The sequence below is a fragment of the Trachurus japonicus genome, chromosome 6, assembly GCF_045865225.1.
Source record: "Trachurus japonicus isolate A0001 chromosome 6, Traja_1.0".
NCBI lineage: Eukaryota > Metazoa > Chordata > Actinopteri > Carangiformes > Carangidae > Trachurus > Trachurus japonicus.
In genome coordinates, this window is record NC_140912.1 from 25,005,393 (window position 1) to 25,019,259 (window position 13,867).

A 13,867-nucleotide genomic window follows, 5' to 3' on the forward strand; every position below is an offset into this window, starting at 1 on the left:
GCGGTATCTTAAAAAGATAATGTATTGGGTTTTTTTTTGTTTCTGTTGTCTGTCTTTCTTTTGCAAATATCCCAAAATTATGGTGTGTGGGGTCTAGTCTTAATGGAAAATGCAGGTCCCATTTGTGTAAAATTGATAACTCACATAGCCTACGTTTGAATATACTGTCTAGTATTTAATTGTACTGTCTATTATTTAATTTTGGATTGTTATAGGTTCTCGGTGTTTCATCAGAGTTTGTTGTAGTAAATTAACCTTCAGCCTTAATCTCCTGAAGTTATTTGACACATCCAGTGTCAAGTAAAGGTCTTATTTGGGTCTGGCCACAAGTTGTTATGTTATGACAAAGGCCTTTATACTGTGTGTATATACATATTTATTTTATTTTTTTCCCAATATCTTATTTTTCTCATGGATTATGAAAATAAAATTGATTTGTACAATAGTAAATGTTTGATATTTCTTGATTTATTAACTTGAACAATGGTTAATCCGAATTTACAACTGGCTGCATTTAGGCTATTTGAATCCATTTTAAAAACCATGTGAATGTGCCTCACCAGTTCATGCAAAAGTACTGAGAGAAGTGTGTGTATAAAGGTAGGGCCATAGCACACCAATGCATAACTGACAGTCTAACCTGTCAGTGTGCATTGGATTTGTCATTCTTTCAGAACATGGTTGCGCAAATTTTTGTTTTTGAATCAACTGCCTCACAGTTCCCACCCATCAGTGTCGCTTGGTTAAAACTGAACTGAAAAGTCTTGTGTGATCAGTTTAGTCAGGGGAATGTTGAGCAACCAGGAGTGGGGGTTAATCAAATAGAGCGTGATTTGTGGTAATTTATCAAAATGAATCATTACACAACTGTAGAGGCTACCGGTAGGCGTACATCATGTGCAACTGACCTTTTTCACCACACGCTCAAAAATAGAAATTTGGCGTCATATGGTTAAAAAAAAAAAAGCATCCAAAAGTGTATTGTTGTTGTTGAAACTAGAAATTGGCATCAAGGGTTTACCAAACTCGTAATGATACACCTCCACCATCAGTCTTGAGCCTTTCCAATACCACATGACTTAGGTTCATCTTGGGAAGGAGTGGAAAAATAAAAATGTATCAAATACATCCACTGTAGACTATCTGCAGCATTTTCTTACATAGGCTATTGGTCACAATAACAACCAAATTTAAACTTAATGGAAAATGTATGTGTCCATGTAATAGCCAACATTTTATTTTTATTTATTTTATTTTTTTCAAGAACATGTAGCTCCACCATCATTAGCCTACATAGAATTGACAGTCATCTACCATGATGTGTTGGAGTTAAGCCATGATATAAAAGGTTGTTTTGTTCTTGTAGGGCATTGGATTGTGTTTGTTTACATGTAAAACATGTAGCCTACAGAGCGTCAGATTTATTTCTCACCTTTCAAACGCGGTCCACACACGACAGGTTTACTCTTTCCAACTTCCATATGCGTTTTCATTTTTTTTCACACGGCGTATCTCGTTCATAGATCTCGAGCTGAGACGTGACGTCGAAGACCACGGAAAAAGCCGACACGTTACGAGGATTCACGACGACACCCCGGTTACTTAGCAACCAGTGTGTTTGAAATTTAAGTCCGTACTGCAGCAGCGTTTCTCGGGTGAAAACTGCTGCTCGTTGAAACGCAAAAGTTTCACGCATAGCCTACTAATTTGTCAAAAATGCTGAACAGTGAACTACTCTGTGACCGCATGGCGAGGGCGAGTCTGCAGAGGCGTCGTGACCGAGAGACTGACCGACAGGAGCGGATTTTTAACGACAAAGTGAGAACCATCGGTGTAAGTGGCTTTTTTTTTTTATCAATAAACTTTATGCAGCGTTCTTGTAAATAACATTCAATAGAACCAGTAGATTCAGGGAACAATGAAAAACTTCATAATAAAATAATAACAGTATGATCAATAAAATAAAAATACATCAGGATTAAGAAACAAAACAAAACCGAGTATGATCTGATCACTAAACACTAAAACCAAAATGTTCAAATAATCTAAATGGTTTTGCCAATTTGTTTATGCTTTTAATGTTAAAGTGAGACACTATGGTAAACTAACAGATGCCATCATGCAACTTCCCAAGTTTATCACTTACATTAAAGTATTTTTTGTATTTGTAAAATTTTGTTTGAATATGTTAATGAGGCTTTATTTGCATAGTTACATTTCCAGAACAGAAATCTGAACATTGGATAAAGCCACTTTCAAAATTCTTGTTTTATTTAGTTTGTAAGTTTTTACAAAGAGGATTTTGGATATCCGTCTTTATCACTGTGTAAATGAGAAAATACTGTCACCAGCCCTAAAAAATCTAATTTTGTCATGTTTTTAGGATAAAATGTTGTATAAATCAGGCTGTAAATGATAGCCTATATCAATAAACCCTCTGTAAAAACCTTCAGAATATAGAAAGGAATAAAACTGGAGGGTTTGGTGTCTATAAGTGCTGCTGAAGTGGATATGTCTAGCTCAGGGTATGAGGAAAAACACATTTTGAGAAAAATGCTGGCATAGAGCTTTAGCTCTAATGTCAACATGTGTGCAGAAAACAAACAAACAAAATAAACATTGTTGACAGATACTTCTGCTGTTGCTGTTGTTGTACAGGTTGACAAAGATGCCCTGGACGTGCAGGTGGAAGAAAAGAAGAAACTAGAAGAGGCAGAAAAAGAGAAACAAAATGCACGCGGTGAGTTACAAATCACGTACTGGTGTTAATATATGACCCAGGGATTGACACTTATTCTGTATATTTTGTACATCCATAATTTCCACTGCTTTGTGATGTGTCAGTGTGGGCTATTTTATCTTTATACAGATGCTGAAATGCAGCATAATAGCAGAGTAGCCTCTATTCTTCATAATAGAGAAGTGAAACAGAAGAGGGCCATGGAGAAGGCCATTGTAAACTACCGCCAGCAGTTCCAGCAGCCTTGGAGCCAGAGGGAGTATGACCTGAACAGCCCAAAAGCAAACAGTGATGCCGCACAGATGACGGTCACGGGCCTGGCGGGCGAGGACCCGGAAAGTAAGACCAGACTGCAGAGGCAGAGGGAGCAGCTCAGAGAGTGGCTCATCCAGCAGCAGAGCGAACAGGAGGCAGAGAGGCATCAACAAAAGTTGGAGGGTAGGTTTTTTTTTCTCACCTCCTCCCCTCAGTTCACACACATGAAACATATCCTCACTTTCTCTACTGACTTTCAGAGCAGCACTATGACCAAAGCAGAGTAGAAGTGGACAACAAAGCCCTGCAGCTTCAGAGCCTCGAGGTGGAGAGGAGAAAAGCAGAAGCCATTGCTACTAAAGAGTTTAACCGAGCCAAGGTAAGTCATAATATTAGCTGCTCAGACTGTTGAAAAAAGGTCGGAAAACTAGCTTTGAAAGCTTGGAAACGCAGGCTGAGATGCATTCATTCATATTTATTTTGTATTTTTTTTTTTTTATGTCATGTGGTGTTAAACTGTACCAAGTTTTTTTTTCAGCTCATATTTTCTGTCTGTTTGTTTGGGCAAAAGGCTGAAGAGAGGCGTCGCCGGGAGCAGGAGCGGAAAAGAGCGGACAAGTCGAACCAACTGCAAGGACAGCTGAACGGTGTAGATGTCAATGCCACATTGGACATGGTGGGACCGGTGCCCGGTCTTTTCCCCAGCAGTGAGAGGAAAACCCCCCAGGAGAGCCCACAGGAGGTCGTCCAGGCTCATAAATATCAAATAGAAGACAGAAAGGTAAAACAGGAAACAAATGACACATGCTCTTTTGGATCATTTAAAAAAAATCAGTCTGTAGGAACTTTTTGTTGACTTGCCGTCATCTGTTTATGCAACTGTAGAGGACAGAATTAGAGAAGAAGCAAGAGGAGGAATTGCTTGATCACGTTCGCTTGGCTTCTGCTCATACGGCTCTGCTACTAGAGAGGAAGCAGGAAAAACTGAAGAAGCAGCTGAGACGACACCTGGACAGCATCAACGTCAAACTGGCCGAAACACACAAACAACAGTCAGTGACATTTCTAAAACTACCTCATGAAATTTTACACAGAGCGTATTCTAAATTCGTATCTAAATGTGTTTTTATTTTAAAGGAGACCAGACATTGAAAGAGGATGCATCGATGAGAGCTTCTTCTCCAAGTTCAACACCTGCAGCAGATGATGGATGACACCATGAACTGATCACTCACTCAGTTCAGTGTCTTTGTACTGACATTAGAGCTGTATAACAGAATAAACTCAACCACAAAGTCAATCAGCTGGTGTTTTTAATTATGTCAAATGTATTCTGGACACATCACAACATTCAAATATGTCTGGATGATGGTGACAAAATTGATCAAGTGGCTCCTCTTTGGTGTTCCTTCAAAAACAGCAGGCAGATGTTACAAAGTTTCTTTGTCCTTGAGCAGTTTTTTGAAAAAATCCATTCACATAAAAACTCTTTATACGCTTCCTGAGAATAGTATTTCAAGGCCCACATCATTTAACAACCATTTCCCTGTTCAACAAACACAAACAACCCATTACACACTCTTCAAACCACAAAACATACAGCAGTGAGAAATCAAACAGCATTTATCACCTTGACTAGTTAACAACGCTGTCTGGAACTGTAGTCGCCCAAAAGCCGAGACAACCCCGAATCTTAAAGTGCAAATACAGTGAAAAATCTTAATAAATCTAGACATAACAAGAGGCTTGTGAAGTTATTTTATATAAGGAGTTCAAGTAATGAGCCTAAATGTTATGGGACAGAGCCCGGGCCTGTTTCACACTGTATATTTACCTCTGTGCTTTTTCTGTGTTTTTTGTTGTCACATTTTTATTCGTACTGTACCACAAACCTGCTCATCTGTGCACTGCTGTATTCATTTTCCATTCCCATTGATAATGCACCAAGGTCAAAAAGGCATCCGTTTTTCAAAGGAAGCATGAACTCATGCACGGTGATGATTACCCTGCAGACAGTCTTTAAAAAAAAAACTGCTACAGATTTCTTTCTAAAAGGCGTTTTCAGAGACAAACTTATCCCATCTTCTCCGCCACAGGACCAAGGCTTCCTCCTGTTGCTTTGGAGTCAAAGAACTGTGCCTGAAAACCAAGGGGAAAACAATGTCAGAGAGCAGTTTTGATCACAGTCAATTCAATTTGTAAATTACATCTCAGTTAAACCTCACCTAATAGAGTTTATGGCCAACTCTTTGAGGGAGCCTACATTGGATCTGAGTCCACCAAAGCCCACAAAGGCTTCATAGAAGTCATAAGAGAGGCCGGAGGCACCAAACATGGCCGGGTCGTCTGAACTGATGACCATAGGGTGATCCTCTGACATCAGAGCAGCTCCTGGATGGTTTCGCAAATCTTTTACCAGCATCATCACCTGGATCAGGAGATATTTATTTATGAGATCCAATAATCAATTCAATTTCATTCAGTAACAGTTGAAAGGGTTTGACAAAGTCTTACAAAACTAAGAAGACAGTGTACCTGGTTGGAGATGGGGCAGACTTCCACAGCCACCCCTCTCTTCCTGTACAGCTCTTTGGCCACCGGGTGGCGAAGCAGAGCAAATCCATGACCAATGCGTGATGTGTTAAACAAAAGAGCATCCAACAAGTTCTGGTCCACTTCTGTGCCCTGGAGATCTGGATGTAGTAGAAGAACAATAAAAAAAATGATGTGATCAAAATAGATCTTTGTGGTTCTCAAATGTCTTTTGCTGCAATTTGGGCAGCAGGACAAAAGGACACTGTGGCTTCTCTAATTGGTTGGTTGACCTGATGCTTTACTTTTTATTTATTTAGGGCAGCTAAAACACAACAATGTAAAAGACAAAAACAAAACATGTACTGCTCTGTAACTGTATGAATTTTCTTGAACTCTAAAACACTGATCACTTTAATCTTAAAAACAAAAATGTATCTCCTGTTCATGAATTCCAACACTAACACAATCTAAATCTAATCTGTCCTAAATCTATATTGCTGTATGAATTTACTGCACTCAAGAGCTCACTTGTCTCTCCAGCATGGAAGAAGAAAGGAAGTGTGACCCCTCTCTCTGTGGGCATTGACAGGGCGTCTCTGAAGTGCCACAGGGGTTTGCCTGCATCCTCGCGGCCCACCTGTACAAAATGAGCATAAATTCAAATCGGCCATGTTTAAATACTGTTGCAGCTGGTTTTTGTTTTTCAACTGGACCACAGCTTCTTCACACTTTCATAAATAACTTTTGTTGCCTCTCACCAGGTCAAAACCCGCCATGATGTCCGGGAAGTCTTTCTGTAGCTTCATTGCCTCCTCCACAACTTCAGTCATCGTGGATGTATTCACCCCCCTGTAGCATACAGTGCAGTAGTGTGATCAGTGATCATATCGACATCCTCTGATGTTCGCTAGTGAGCCAATAAGCCGTATGCATGCAGGTCGGGATAATGGATAAAACCCTGAGCCTGAGCAGTCACCTGTGGACCGTGAAGATGATCCGTGCGCCATAGAAATCTGGGTGGTCTGCGGTGAACTGCCTAGTGACCTCCTGGTAGGTCTTCAGAGTCCAGGCTGTGTCATGAATACTGCCGTCCAATTCATAGGTCTGAGTAGCAAAAGAAAAAAACTTCAAAACAATGATACGTTTTATCTGCAAGCTGTTTGTTTGTATTCTTTTTTTGGTTTTTAAATTCATTCATTCATTCATCTGCAAGCAGTTTGTGGCCCCCGTAGTGCCACATTATGTAATAACGCCACATTGTGTAATAATTTTTCACCTCATGATGTAATAACGCCGCAATATGTAAGATAATTTGCCGCATTTGTAACAAGTTGTTACATAATGCAGCCAATTATTACATTTTCTGTGTAACAAAAAGTGCAACAACCGCATTTTCTAACAACGGATGCAATATGTAACAATTTATTACAAAATGCGGCAAAATGTATTACGTATTGCGTTCAAGAATTTTCTTACAAAATGTGGTGTTGTTTCATAATGAGGTGAAAATGTATTAGATTATTACTTAATGTGGTGTTATTATATAACGTGGTGCTACAGCCCCTAACCTCTTTTTTTGCACTTATTTACCATTTACAATTACCAGAATAGCAATGGCATTGGTTTACCTCTGGGAGTAAAGCTCGTAGTTCCATATACATGACGTTGTCCACGTAGAACTCGTTGAGGCCTTGGTAGTAGTACTCTCTGAAGACGGGAGCATACGTGACCAGACCCCACATGGCACGGAAGGCCTGTTCAAACCTGTCCCACACCACGTCCTGACTGGGGTACACTGTTTCTGGATCCTGATCCGTGAAAATCGTCAGGTTGCCCATGATGCTGAATGTGTAAATACGAAGACATAGAGGTTGAAATCAGATAACCAGTGTTATTTTGGATCCAATAAGCACAGCTGACAATATGACTTATCATTTCTGTAAATAACTTTCTAAAAAACACATTTTTTTCTAGTTTGTTTTTAGTATGTGGTGGTTTAAAAAATGTTTGGACACTGCATCAAAGAGTAAGTTACCTGTTGTCCAGATCTGTGGTGTTGACCATCTTGGACCTGAGATTTTCCAGCAGGGACCAGGGCGAGCAGTGCGCTAGAGGTTTGGGCCATTGAGACGAGAAGATGAACCTGATGGAGCGGTTGTCAGTGCAGCACATGTAGCAGTGGGGGCGATAGGTCACATTCTTCACCAGCCACTGTACATCGACCATGGATAAGTCATGGACATGGAGCGCTCCCCCTGAAACAGTGAAGTATTGAATTATTAACAAAAAAACAACAACAACACTGATATATGAAGTACATATATTACTCCATATCAACAAGCTGTTGCTTTGTAGATCAAAGGAAAAGATGAGATCAACTCATCTTACACTGATAGTTATTATATGTATTTATATGTTGTACACATTATTATCATTATTACTATTATTCTTTTGTTGTCTGCATATATATTAGCACATTTATGCTGCTAATAATAGACTAGTGCCATTACTATATATCATGACTGTCAATGATGTGAGTAAAATTTATTGCAATTGCTACTATTACATACAATTTACTTTATTAGAAGAATGTAGACACAAACATGCGTTATTATTACGTCTCCTATGTTGTATAATGATTATTGTACAATCAATATGTTTCTTTCTGTTTTTGTCTTTCAAAAAAGTTATAACTTGACATTTAACTAGGAATTAATTGATTATCAGAATAACTGTCATTTTACTGTAGATCAACTAAATAAATTTGATTAATTGTTTCAGCCTATAAATTCACATTTGTTTCATAAAAGGAAAGGGAGGTTAAGTGATACACACACATCGGTTGCTAACCAGATAATTAATAAAATATTTGTAGATAATGCCCAGTGTTCTCAAAAATTAACATTAGGGTCAGATTATTGTATTAAAAATCCCTGACGTAAAGGCCCAACTTCTTCACCAGTGTTCATGTAGCTAGGTCTTCATTGTAACTTATACAAAACTAGTAAAACATGCATTTTACAATCTTGTTAAAAGCACACATGTGGGAGTTGTGGGACTGAACTGAACACACCTTTAGGCATCTTCTGCAGCAGGCTGAAGATGGGACTGGACTTGATGAGGTCTCTGGCCTTGAAGAAGTGCATGGCGGGAGGGAAGTCCGGCTGCATCATCTCCTGCTGTTTCATTTTCAGCAGCAGAGAGTCCAGCCGCTGCTCAGCATCGGTCAGCACCATCTGCCCACCTGTCTGCATGGAGGTCTCCAGCTTTATCAGGGCCTCTCTTTGTCTCGGGTCTGGTATGGACAGGCCACCGGTCAAGCACTGCAGGAGGAGCAGGCAGGCCACAGCCGCCAGGGGGCGCTGCAGCTCGACTGCCGACATGGTCCTCCAGAGAGAAGAGAAGAGCTGAATGTAAAAGAGAGAAAACATCACAGAGGCTTTGCTTTGTATGGAAACCCTGGCAGAAAAAAAACAGGAAGGAGAAGTGAAAGCAGGTGGCGTAAAAATAACCATTTAACATTAACTGGAAGAAAGGTGAAAAGCTGCCAGGTGTTTCAATTTATTTTATTTTTGTAGAGGGACCATGTTGTTGCCCTTTAATGCATTGTATCAGCTCTAGCTCAGAGCTAATTTGCATCTGCAGTCCCTTGGCCATTGTTCTAACATTATATACAATGTTTACGTACACCTGCATATAGATATAGTGATATAAAATAAAGAGACACACGGCCTATAGCTAGATGTTAAAAGTAAACCAAAACGTGAACAATTAGAGGCAAATGAAAACATAAGCCCGACTTGAAACAACAACAAAAAGAAAGAAATGTTACCTCTTATCTTGTCTTGGCGTCTGGTGAATGTGAAACACTGTATTTTAACAATATCAGCACGAAGTGTAGCATCGACAGCTGCTGGCGACGGCGATTTTGTAAACAGTCCGGACTGTGTAACAAAAAAAAGATAAAGAAAATACTGACCGCTGTCAGCTGTAAATACGGTGTATGTTTAAAAACAAATAGCTTTCTATGCTACTACGGTGTTGGGGGGAAATTAGCAAGCTAACAAGTGAACAGAGCTAAATGTGTTTACAGTCAGTGGTGGTCCGTTTTTTTCCCCTCCAGCAGTGTTTACATCCCTGTTCAAAGCCTCGGAGGTGCCGAAGCCCCGCCCCCATTCGCTTCCATTGGCTGAGAGCGAACCCTAGCGACCAGCTGATTGGTAGATGATTGACATACAAACAATGGGCCTGCAAGACAGAGATTAGGGATAAAAGTTCCCATTTCTCAGTGAAGGGCTTTATCCTAGAAAGCCTCTGGTTTGTTTACCTGTATTTGGAAGAGACTTACTCTTACACATGTATTAATTAATACAACTAAGATAAATAAATAAATAAATAAATACCGACTTAGAGGAATAATAAAAGAAAAAAAAACAGACAGTTATAACCAGCTAGTTAAGTATGTTTCTATTAATGTTTGAGATATGCACATATTAGTCCAACAGAGCAAGATCCCATGAGAATCAGACACTACCTGCTGCCACAAAATTGAGTGACCCACTTTTTAAAAAATGTTTAATGTTAACAAATAAAAATAATTCTTATGAAGAGACATAGGTGGAACAATAAACACAAAGCCGAAAAGAAAACTGATTTTCAACATTTTAATGTGAAAGCTGCATTAAAAAATTGTGGGGTTTTTTCATTGAAGCTGTTTGTTTACTGTTTTATTTTGTCCTATTTTCCCCACATTCACAATTTATTTCTACAACTTGCTTAATTAGGCTCAATTAAAGTGCCTTAATTACATGCCTAATTTGCATTTTCAACTGCCAATTGTGTCCTCATTAGGCCTGAACAAAAGAATATATTACTTGTTAGCTTAGGAGGAGCTCCAGTGAAGGAAGACTTGGGGAGCTGCGGTGCTTCCTCCTCCACTGACGTCACATCACATCACTGACTCCTGCAGACATGAGAAGGCTCAGAGGAAGCAGCACAAGATTTGTGGAGGGACTTCGTCAAGGGGATAGGCACTAATTGAAAGCGATGGTGTGAGCTGCTCCAATAGATTAATGTATTGTCTTGCCTTGGCCCTCTGGTTTAGCTGTTTGCATTTCATTATTATGGCCTTTCAGCTCCTTTAACGGATTATAGATACGTGCCACATTACTGTGGAGTTGCACAGGCTCGGCCTAGTCAGTCACAGTAGTGGTATTTTAAAAGGACTGTAAGTCTCAGGTTAAATAAAGGGGGAAAAAATACTAATAAATCTTTTTTAGCTACATGACTGAAAATGGAAAAGGTGCAGTTTTTCCATAAACATAAGATTTCTTTATTGACAACGGTAAAGCAAAGTCCTGTTCAGGAAAAGTTATTTATTTCTAAGAAATGTACAGTATAGAAAATATTCCGTTCCATTTCCAAAATAATCTATGTCAGTCAGATAAGAACTTGTAAACGTCACTTAAAAATGAAACGTACAGGTCTTTTTTTTCCAATACCACCATGCTACTGAGGTAAAAGACATCTGCTTAAAAATAACATCAAGAAAAAGAGAAACAGACACCACATTTATATTAAAACAAGTCCAAAAATGTACAAAAATTCTTAAAAGAGCAAATAAATATGATTCACATTTAAATCACGTCTAAATGGTTTTCACTAGTGCAGGGGGATGACAGCAGAATAAATGAAGAGTTGAATGCACACTTCCAAATCGTCTGGTGCCTATTCTACACACCAGAAACGCACGTGCACACACACAAACACACACACACTCATACATACACACGCACGCACATCTGTACACCATAAGACATCACAACCTCACAGATCTTTAATAACAACACTGCCCTTCATACATTAGACAGAAGGAGTGAACACACTACCTCCAAAGTGGCTCACTAAATATCGAGACGATTCCCTATGTCAACAAAAAGTCTTGTCTGACACATTTATAAAATAGTCTCACAGCTTCTAGCATGTTTCCTCAAATATATTTCCTTACAGTGCCTTATGTACCTATTACTAAGGCCATCACAACGCTGCCAAACTCTATGAAGTCTATAAAGACCCTAGACTCGAACACGGCCTAAGCTGTCTAGTTACAACAACCTGTAGGCAGGAAGGCATGCAATCTGTACAACTAAGTCCCACTTCAGACATGTGATGTAATATCATCCAGCATACTCCAAGGATGACATAAAAAAAAAAAAAAGTGTGAAAAAGTGTACACTTTCCAGGATTGCTTCTTTTACAGAGCACCTGCAATCAGTGACAAAGTGACAGCTGAATAATCACAACAGCATCTTGTTGACAGCCAGTCAGCACCACATTTGAGTCAAGTTGCACAGCAACCTGATATTAGATTTACTCCGCAGGTGGAAAGATATTGTAAGGCCATTTAACTATCAGTTCTGGGAGCCTAAAAACTATAAAAAGGGTGGTGCCAAATTCAGGTTACATAAAATGTCGACACTTGGGAGTCTGGCGGTGTAAGAGAGGAAGTGGAGGGGGCTCTGTAGATGCCACTGTCTGGCTAGATGAGGTAGATTCATTTGCTGCCATCACTTAACTGCCCCAGTGAGGTCTCACAGGTGCAACATCAATATGACAGAAGAGTGACAGATGCAGGGGGGGGAAAAAACTCCAAAATAGACAAGAATTACGAGAAACTATGTTGGTCGCTGAAGGCCAAAATTAATTGTGATGACAATAAGTACGACATGAAATCAACAGGAATGCTGAACGACTCAGATTAGATCCATTTCACTTGCAATCAACTTTGAAGAAGACGAAAAAAGAAAAACAAGGGTTTAACCGGCTGGCGGTGTGCTACGATGAATACAGACCCTTAGAGGCCAGGTTCTTCACATGAGGCAGACTGATTTGCCACAGCTGCAGTCCCGTTTTCCTTTTGCTGCTCCTCTTCCAAATAATAATTAAGAAAAATACCCGTATATAGAAACTGTACACCCTGAGGATATGTTTAGTAATGACATGGGAACAAGGAAACAAGGAAACACTCAAGAGAAGCACCCACGCAAAGGGCAGGGTTGTGAATAAACAAAGAGCTAAAGCTACACACGTGTATGTGGAATGTGAAATTGAAACAATTAGAAAACAAAAGCAGGATTTGATGTGTTTGTTTTGTGTATGTACATAAACCAGCTATTAGGTTGTGTCACTGTGTGAGCATTTTAGATTCGCCTCACCTGGGACAAGAGGTACATCTCTACAGTGAAGGGTATATATATTTTCGTACATATATATGTGTGTTATCAGGCATTGACTAAAAATAAGACTATCCAAGGCCTCTCGATTTCAAAATGTCTCGACTAACAAAAGCCATATAGTGCATAACAGAGTCAGGTATAGTCGGAAACAAAACAGCGCCATCCTTGTCGGTCCCTCTCTGCTAGTCAAAGACATTCTTACCAATAAAGGCAGCTCTGAAAGATGCATATACTATGTGTTTCCTCCATAGGTGGAGAAACACTGTTAAAGTTGGGGGTGGAGATGGACAATAACTGGGCCTCGTCAGGACGGTTTATGCCACAGACATATTATCAGTGTGATCACGTGCAGCTACGGTGCTGCACTTTTCTACACATTCACTCATACATTCACAAAAAGGGCCTGTGAGTTGACTGGGTCAGGGTGACAGTCTCATAGTACCTCCTTTTTCTACACCTGAGTTTTAAGATATGGTTGGAACAGAAAAATAGTAGTAAGTAGTAAAAACAACAATCCCTTTTCTCTTCATCACAGTTGTCCTCAGTTCTGTCAGTGGATTTTTACAGCTCTGGCGAGCACTACAGTCAGTGAACAACATTAGCAGGCTGCGTTAATCCATCTATGTTTAGACTCCTCAAAAAGGCGAGGGCTGTCCAGTGTTCTTGAAGGCAGCATGCCCTCGACTTGGCAGGTCGGCCTAGTGGTTAAAAAAGGCTGCCCTTCTGCTGCGGGGAGCCGAGTTCAAATGCTTGTGATGGGAAGGAACTGTTCACGTGAGGTGTCCTTGAGCAAGTCAGTGAATCCCTATCAGCTACCAGCTGTTCTGCTGCTGACCGCTGACGCCGTGGAGACGAACAGGGGAGTTGTTCTCCTAGGCTCACAAACATTTCACATTATCATCATCATCATCCCTGTAATACCAGCTGCCTGGTCAGATCCTCATGTCCAATGATGGGAAAAAAAAGGAGCCAAAGGTTTTTGTCCAGTGTAAGAATATCACTTAAAGATGTATGTGAAGCAAAGCGTCCTTTCTGTTGTCTCAGTCTTCCCAGTCTGCATGCAGGTATCTTCTTCCTTTCAGCACTGAAAGAAAAAGAACAA

At 39.9% G+C, this 13,867-nt stretch overlaps 3 protein-coding genes across 5 annotated transcripts in view; 1 reads left to right on the forward strand and 2 right to left on the reverse strand.

Annotated features, from left to right (window-relative positions):
• The first annotated feature begins 1,557 nt into the window (after nucleotides 1-1,557).
• On the forward strand, nucleotides 1,558-4,295 carry ribc2 (RIB43A domain with coiled-coils 2). Its single transcript, XM_085779951.1, has 7 exons — nucleotides 1,558-1,833; nucleotides 2,659-2,740; nucleotides 2,870-3,178; nucleotides 3,256-3,374; nucleotides 3,567-3,776; nucleotides 3,881-4,047; nucleotides 4,133-4,295. Exons 1-7 carry the CDS (start codon nucleotides 1,717-1,719, stop codon nucleotides 4,200-4,202), a joined length of 1,074 nt encoding a protein of 357 aa, XP_085636077.1. The 5' UTR covers nucleotides 1,558-1,716; the 3' UTR covers nucleotides 4,203-4,295.
• On the reverse strand, nucleotides 4,292-9,677 carry ada2a (adenosine deaminase 2a). Of its 2 annotated transcripts, none has more exons than XM_085779949.1 (10): nucleotides 9,363-9,677; nucleotides 8,604-8,937; nucleotides 7,566-7,785; nucleotides 7,159-7,372; nucleotides 6,507-6,634; nucleotides 6,289-6,379; nucleotides 6,059-6,167; nucleotides 5,531-5,688; nucleotides 5,221-5,423; nucleotides 4,292-5,134 (listed from the first exon to the last, which is right to left on the reverse strand). In XM_085779949.1, exons 2-10 carry the CDS (start codon nucleotides 8,911-8,913, stop codon nucleotides 5,044-5,046), a joined length of 1,524 nt encoding a protein of 507 aa, XP_085636075.1. In that variant the 5' UTR covers nucleotides 8,914-8,937; nucleotides 9,363-9,677; the 3' UTR covers nucleotides 4,292-5,043. The 2 variants fall into 2 exon arrangements, with proteins under 2 accessions (XP_085636075.1, XP_085636076.1); XM_085779950.1 differs by having other exon boundaries at nucleotides 8,604-8,917; nucleotides 9,363-9,644.
• A 1,213-nt stretch (nucleotides 9,678-10,890) lies between these two features.
• cecr2 (CECR2 histone acetyl-lysine reader) overlaps nucleotides 10,891-13,867 on the reverse strand; it is a 37,378-nt gene continuing 34,401 nt past the window's right edge. For both annotated transcript variants that reach the window (XM_085779953.1, XM_085779952.1), the window contains exon 19: nucleotides 10,891-13,849. The gene's annotated coding sequence lies outside the window, so the exon portion shown is untranslated. The remainder of the gene's footprint in view (nucleotides 13,850-13,867) is intronic.

What these genes read in the sequence shown, in the direction of transcription:
- ribc2 (XM_085779951.1), top strand. Translation starts at nt 1,717, where the DNA reads ATGCTGAACAGTGAACTACTCTGTGACCGCATGGCGAGGGCGAGTCTG. An exon ending in ATCAAATAGAAGACAGAAAG is followed by an intron (nt 3,777 to 3,880) that starts GTAAAACAGGAA and finishes ATGCAACTGTAG; the next exon opens with AGGACAGAATTAGAGAAGAA. An exon ending in GCCGAAACACACAAACAACA is followed by an intron (nt 4,048 to 4,132) that starts GTCAGTGACATT and finishes TTTATTTTAAAG; the next exon opens with GAGACCAGACATTGAAAGAG.
- ada2a (XM_085779949.1), bottom strand. Translation starts at nt 8,913, where the DNA reads ATGTCGGCAGTCGAGCTGCAGCGCCCCCTGGCGGCTGTGGCCTGCCTG. An exon ending in ACCACAGATCTGGACAACAG is followed by an intron (nt 7,373 to 7,565) that starts GTAACTTACTCT and finishes TTACACATTCAG; the next exon opens with CATCATGGGCAACCTGACGA. An exon ending in TCATGGCGGGTTTTGACCTG is followed by an intron (nt 6,168 to 6,288) that starts GTGAGAGGCAAC and finishes CATTTTGTACAG; the next exon opens with GTGGGCCGCGAGGATGCAGG.